General features: G+C 49.1%; 1 protein-coding gene across 1 annotated transcript; it reads left to right on the top strand.

The window, feature by feature from the left end:
- Positions 1 to 755: 755 nt before the first annotated feature.
- Positions 756 to 6,447, top strand: LOC139686050 (terminal nucleotidyltransferase 5C). The gene has a single exon (XM_071583150.1). The coding sequence runs from the start codon at positions 1,024 to 1,026 to the stop codon at positions 2,581 to 2,583; it is 1,560 nt and encodes a 519-aa protein (XP_071439251.1). The 5' UTR covers positions 756 to 1,023; the 3' UTR covers positions 2,584 to 6,447.
- The last annotated feature ends 323 nt before the right edge of the window (positions 6,448 to 6,770 follow it).

Raw genomic sequence — 6,770 nt, 5'->3', positions numbered from 1 at the left:
CGGCTCCTTGCGCTCTCCCCTTCCCGCGACACCCCCGCTCTCCTTCCCCCGTTTTTAAAATCCTCATTCACGGCTCCTCTTCCCTCCCCCCCCCACCAAACCACTCTCCGCCCCCCCCCAGCGCTCCACCCACGCATTGATGCTGCCGTTTTACGTCATAGCGGACTTATCGCTTCGCCGTGTGGCGTCGTTGCGGGTGCCGACGTCGGCAAACTCCTATTGGCTCTTGCTCTCTCCCGCTCTTTTCCCATTGGGAGCGGGAGGGGGGCGCCTGTGACCCCCCCCTCTTCACCCGCACCCGAAACACCCACGCATGCACGCACACGTCTTCTTCTGGCTCCTTTCGCCATTTTTTTCCAAACTCTCCCGCTCGCCAGTCGGTGGCATAGGGGGAGGAGGAGAGGGAAAAGGGGTCGCTAGGGGGGGTGGGCAACGTGTGTGATGCGAGAGGGTCGACGTCGAGGTAGCCTCTGCACTCCCTGAGAGAGTGCGCACCTCGGTAGTGTTCCGTCGTCTGTCTGCTTGTCTGTCGCGTCTCTCGCTGCCTTTCTCTGCAGTCGGGGCGGCTGCTTGCTTGCTTGGAGCGCCTGCCTGCCTTCTCTCTCTCCTTGTCTCTCTCACTCCCTTCCTCTCCCTCCCTCCCTGTCTCTCTCGGAGGGGCGAAAGGCGAGCAGCGCGGAGGGGGCGATCGCGGAGGGGAAAGGGGTGTGAAGGGAGTGAGGTGCGGCTTGCGGAGGGGGGTTCTGCTATGCCCTTCCACAGCGCGACCGATCGTCACTGTTGCGTCGGCTTCCGAGGCAGGCAGTCGTGCGTGGTCTCCTTAGTGGTCTGTGTTAGTCGGCTGCGCGGGCCTCTCTCCTGAAGTGTTGTCCGCTGGAAGATTTTTCGGTATAAAATCTTCTTCGAGAGGGCGGACTGCATTTAATTGGCGGTCCATTTCCGTCTCTCGCTCTCTGCCTCTTAGTCTTCTAAACGGGACCCGTCTCTCATCTCGCCCTGCAGAAACCAGAAAGAGCAGCCGAAATGAGCGAGGACAAGCGGTCAGAGTCGCCGTCTTCACCGGCTAGAGCGTCCGGGGCAGCCTCCCCCGCTCTACCCGCCGCCTCGGCCACCGTGTCCGCCGCCGCCGCCGTGTCTGCCGCCGCCGTCACCGTGTCGGCCGCTGCCGTCACTGTGTCGGCCGCCGTCACCGTTTCGGCCGCCGCGGTCACCGTGACCACAGCTGCCGCTGCTGCGCCTGCCGCCGAGACAGCACAGGACCTCCGGCACGCAGTGCTCACCTTTGAGCAGGTTCGCCGCCTGCACGAGGTGATGAACGAGGTGGTGTGCATCCACGGCCGTGGAAACTTCCCCACCTTGGAGGTGCGGCTCCGAGACCTGGTGAACGTGGTCCGCACCAAGCTGGAGGAACCGGTGCAGGAGACGGGAGCTCCGGGCACTGGGGCTGCCGGTCACGTTCGAGTAAGAGACATACGTCTGAATGGGGGTGCGGCCAGTCACGTGCTAGCTACGGGCCAGCCACAACCGTACAACGATCTTGATCTCATTTTCGCCGTCGAGCTGGGTTCAACTAGACAGTTCGAGCGCGTCAAATCTGCAGTGCTGGCTTCCCTGCTGGATCTCTTGCCCGCCGGCGTGAGTCGTCGGCGTATCTCCCACGCTTGTCTCCGAGAGGCGTATGTGAGCAAGATGGTGAAGGTCTCGGAGGGCGACAGGTGGTCCTTGATTTCTTTGGGCAGTTCGGCCCGAGGGAGGAACGTGGAGCTGAAGTTTGTCGACACCATGCGCCGTCAGTTTGAATTCTCGGTGGACTCCTTCCAGATCCTCCTTGAGCCCCTTCTTCTATTCTACGATTGCAGCGGGGAGCTGTCCATTGGAGAGAACTTCTACCCGACCGTCGTTGGCGAGTCTGTTTATGGAGACTTCGGCGAAGCCTTGACACACCTCCGCAAGCGACTGATTGCAACCAGACACCCCGAGGAGATTCGCGGCGGCGGTCTCCTCAAGTATTGCCACCTGCTTGCAAGGCGATACAGGCCTGCAAATCCCAGCCACATCAAGACCTTGGAACGCTACATGTGCTCGCGTTTCTTCATCGACTTCCCGGACATAGGACAGCAAAGAGGAAAGTTGGAGAACTACTTATGGAACCACTTCGCCGGACCAGAGGAGGAGGCCCTCCGCCACCGCTACTTGACCCTTCTGCACAGCGTGGTGGAGGAGTCGACCGTTTGCTTAATGGGACATGAGCGGCGGCAAACCCTCCAGCTCATCCAGGAGTTGGCCTACCTGGTCTTGTGTCAGGAGCAGCAGCGACTGATTCAGCAGTACGAGGTGACGGGCGTGGGGGGCATCCCTCCCCACGTGTTCTCGGCCCCTGCGTCGCCGTGCCCTTCCCACGCCTCGACGGGCTCTTCCGCCTCCTCGTCGTCGACAGCGTCTTCATCGCCGGCTGCCTCGCCACCACCCCAGGCTCCGCCGCACCCCCCTCTGCTGTACGCCGGGGGCTACTACTACGCCCCCGTGATCGCCGCGCCGGCCTGCTATTCTTGCGCCGCGTGCTCGTGGCTGCCGTGCACGTGATTGTCACCCAACCTGGCCCTGACCGCCACGACGCTGCTACCCCCGCAACCCCGCATCATCTTCCGCGTCACCTTCTCCGACCCAGCAGCGGCGGGACGTGCCCCACGCCCCGCGAACCGAGCGTCCCCGCCGTGGAAGAAGGCATCGTCGGTGGCCGAGGATGAAGACGGAGAAGAGGTGGTGGTAGTGGTGGAGGCGGAGGAGGGTGAAGGAGGAGATGGCGGTGTGGATAAGGATGGTGAGAGGGAAGCATTGTCGACCGTGGTGTGTATCCCCGAGGCGAGGAAAACTCGGCAAAGGAGGAAGACTCGGCGGAGGAAGAGGGGGAAGCGCTGAGTGTTGATTGGCCTTATGGGGAGTGTGTCAGCGCGAGTGTGTCTGTGAGTGTCTGTATGCATGTGTGTGAGCGTGCGCCCGCGCGCGTGTGTGTGCATCTGTGTAGCGGCTGTGTCAAATCCAAAAATAAGGTTCGCAATCCGTGAGATTGGGGAAAAAGTATAACCAGACTGAGGAACTGTGGGGTAAGCAACTTCAGAATATGTTCCAACAGTGGAGGCATACCTAAAATGGCGGGGTGAATTTATTCGACTTATTGGGCCTAAGAATTGTTTTCTTCAAATTCTAATGTTGGGGTTACGACCCTGCCCACGTTGCCCTGTGTTGAGAAAGCACACTTGTTTAATGTTTATCAAAGGGGTACTTCAGGGCTTCAGGTGTGGGCCAGAGGAATGCCGAATGGGACACACGACATTAGCTGTGAGGTCGCATTATTGAATGGTGATTGCGGCTCATGGTTTTATGTGGGAAAGACTTTTGGATTCGACCAATCATCTGGGAATGGGCCTTAGCATTTTCTTTGTGCTTGGATACATCGGTACCTGGGATGTATTATCAGTAGGACGAGGGATTTGAAAGTTCACGATTCCCCGTCATGTAAAATTATCGCTGTTTCACCTGAAACAAGTGAGAAAAAAATCATTCCGTAATTTTTTTGAAGTTCGTGTAATTTGTGTTGTGGCTGTGACGGTCGGGAAGGAGTTGAGATTTTTTTGAGCATTTTACATTGGATAATCGGGCCACAGTATGGCTCTCTTCAACGAGGTTTAGGTTTGGTGTAACGTAGCGTATGCTTGACCTTTATGGGACGGGGGCAAGGTTAGCCGACAGAATTGTAATGGCGAATTAACAGTCATATCATGAGCTGTAATATTTCATCGAGATCCGCGCTGCTAAACACTAAAGGAAGTGGTGCGGATCTTGGTGTTTTGTGTTATTCCCAATATTTAAACAAGCCAGGCCATAAGGCTAAAATGTACAGGTTTTATATACAATTATAGCATTGGCCTGATCTTTTAATAAAGACTGTCTTTCGGTGAACATTTTACTGTCAATCAATCAATTAGGTTTTCTAGGTAGCCGTCTTTAAGTTTCCATTGCATAAACGTGATTTTCAGAATAGATATTTGCAGCCAATGTACAGTTTGACGTATTTTCAAGTTCTGTAGTGTCTGTCAAGTATTCGTGGCATTGAAGTAAAAAAATATGGTAATTAGTGTTGTCGTATACTAACTATCAAGGTTCATATTTTTGGCTTAGAACAAACGCTTATTAAGCACTGTCTCCTCCAACAATTTTCAATTATTTGCCGTGTTTCCGGGGGTGGGATACGCAAAGAGTTGTCGAATCTTCTTCCTGGGACGCCTTGAAACGTAACGGTATTGCCTCGCAATGCCTTGCTGACCTTAATACAAAGAGAAGAGGGAAAGTGAAGAGACCTAGAGAGTGAAGTGGTTATTGACTCTCTAACAAAGATATTTTGAGACAAGGGGTGGGTATGTACGTAATGGTTTAAACGGCTTATAAAAGAGGTCATATGCCGCACAGCACGTTGCCTGTAGTTCGCGAGCTACGTGCTGCGGCTATTTGCTGGTGGTAGAAGTTAGTCCAGCCTCCCTTACAACCCGCGGAGAGATGGGATATCGTCCGAAAGTGTATTTTTTTTCTGAGGTATAAATCTGTTTATAAAAATTTCCTTAGTTCTTGCCGTAGGAGCGACATCGAATGAACAAAACCCTCGCTGGATGTTTCTCCACCCCACCCCCCCAAAATAATGTAGTTGACGCAAGATAATTAATACTTAATGTCATACAGATATTTGATCGCTCTTCCAATTATGAATTGTTTCTATATTACTGAAAGAAAAATGTATGTCTCGAGAGGGTGGGATGGATGGCCATGGTTTACACTGATATTGAACCAACCTCTCTATTTTTGATTAATGTGCATTTAAAGTGTAAAATTTTTAAAAAAAGCTATTGTCGTAAGATCTTGAATATAATACCCACATATTACTATTCCATGTTGGGAGTCTTTAATTTTTGTTGCTTAATGTGTCTCACTAGTGTGTGCTGGCATTCTTAATGTTAAGCAGATTTTAAATTTATTACATCTGAAATGTGTTGTGTTAATTTTAATTATTATGTAGTATGCTATAGGATTGTCTGATTAAGGCAAAATGAGTACCTTCTTATTGGAGAGAGTATTTAGTTCTTATGTATGTTATTCTTTGTGTTTATAATGTAATTTCAATGCACCATTTGAATACTTTTTGTGGAGGATAAAGTATTTTGACTGACCTTATCACTTTATCTTTCCAACGTACAATTTTTACCCTATTTTAGAACTCACAATCGTTGGGTAGAGGGCATGGAAAATATAACGGTGTAATAATGCTTCATGGGTATATGTGTGTATATATATGTATGTATATATATATGTATATGTATATGTATGTATATATATATATATATATATATATATATATATATATATATATCCATAAATAAACATAATGTCCTACGCATATTTATGCTAGCATAATCTAATTAAGATTAAAGTCTATGTGGTTCCCCCTTCCCCTTGGCTTGCGGAATCGTGGAAAAAATGTCTAAATGTTGCAAAAAATTACAGGGCGCTCTTGGCTGAAATGCAGAACTATGCAATGGGAAACCAAAGTTTCTTGTGGGTTAAGTGCGTACATGTTGTTTCCTCATTTGAAGGACACAATAAAGAAGTTTCAATATCATATTATCAACGAGAGCATTGCGAAGTTTGGTCTTGGTTGAAATAAGTAATGCGCTTGTTGTTCCAATGAGGTGCTTTTGTAGGCACTGTGTTGAAACAGTGGGGGGTTTAAGGCGTCCAAAATTTTGCAGATGCAAATTGCGTAACGAATAGAAGCTGATCTTGTATTTTGTGAATGGTCTCTCTTTTGTAAAGTTGACCGCGGAAGAAACGTCCTATTTAAAGTTGAGCTCTGTTATATATTTTTAAAATAATATTCAAGATATTTAAAGTAAGATTTTTTAAAAAAAAGTTTGTATACTGTTCCAAAAGGTTTGCGTTATCCACCTTAATTTCGTGCAGCGTGGGCGAGTACGGGGTTTTACCTTGAGGGGGAAAAAAAGTTTAATTTTTTTCCGCGGGGAGATGTTTGGTGAATGGAGGGGAAGCATTTCGATCGCTCCGCGTTAAAGCTACATCCCATATGTTTCCCTTGTACAACCACTTCCGCAGACTCTGTAATATTTTTGGGTCCTCGGATATCCATAAAAGCAGTAACGAATCGAGCGTCACCTTCTAGCATAACTCCGGACGTACGCAAGACCCGTGATGATCGCAAGTGTATGAGGGAGTGGAGAACTATCTATCATATATGTAAAAGATACTATTTTGAATGATCCTCGCTTATGGGGAACCGTAATATTGTTTTTATTCCCCCCTACCCTTATGGTGTTCTCATGGATAACCATTGTGGAGAAATTTCTTTAAAATTGTGAGAATAAAGATGTACGTAAAACATTACGTGGTGCCTTGTTTATTTATGCTCTACATCGGGTGTCCTCTTTGACGTCCTTCAAACGACCTTATTCGAGCTGAGCTCACGCTCAAGGGATCTTGTATTTGAAGTTGTATTCGGCGTGCGGAAATGGATTGAAGTGAGAACGTGTGGAAATAATGGTGAAAATGATAAAGCAATGTGCTAAGTATTCAAAGGATATGTAACAAGTGAGCAATAATTCAAAATAGGTTTAGATTTATCTCGGGACGAGTGTCATTCAACCATCGTACCACTGACTTCAGTACATCTTGGAGAAGTAGGATGCAAGTTATCCGTGGAATGTGTA

This window comes from Hetaerina americana, unplaced genomic scaffold (genome assembly GCF_022747635.1).
Source record: "Hetaerina americana unplaced genomic scaffold, ioHetAmer1.1.p SCAF_13, whole genome shotgun sequence".
In the NCBI taxonomy this organism is placed as follows: domain Eukaryota; kingdom Metazoa; phylum Arthropoda; class Insecta; order Odonata; family Calopterygidae; genus Hetaerina; species Hetaerina americana.
Note: the sequence above shows the minus strand (reverse complement) of the source record. Positions and strands in the feature narration are given on the sequence as shown.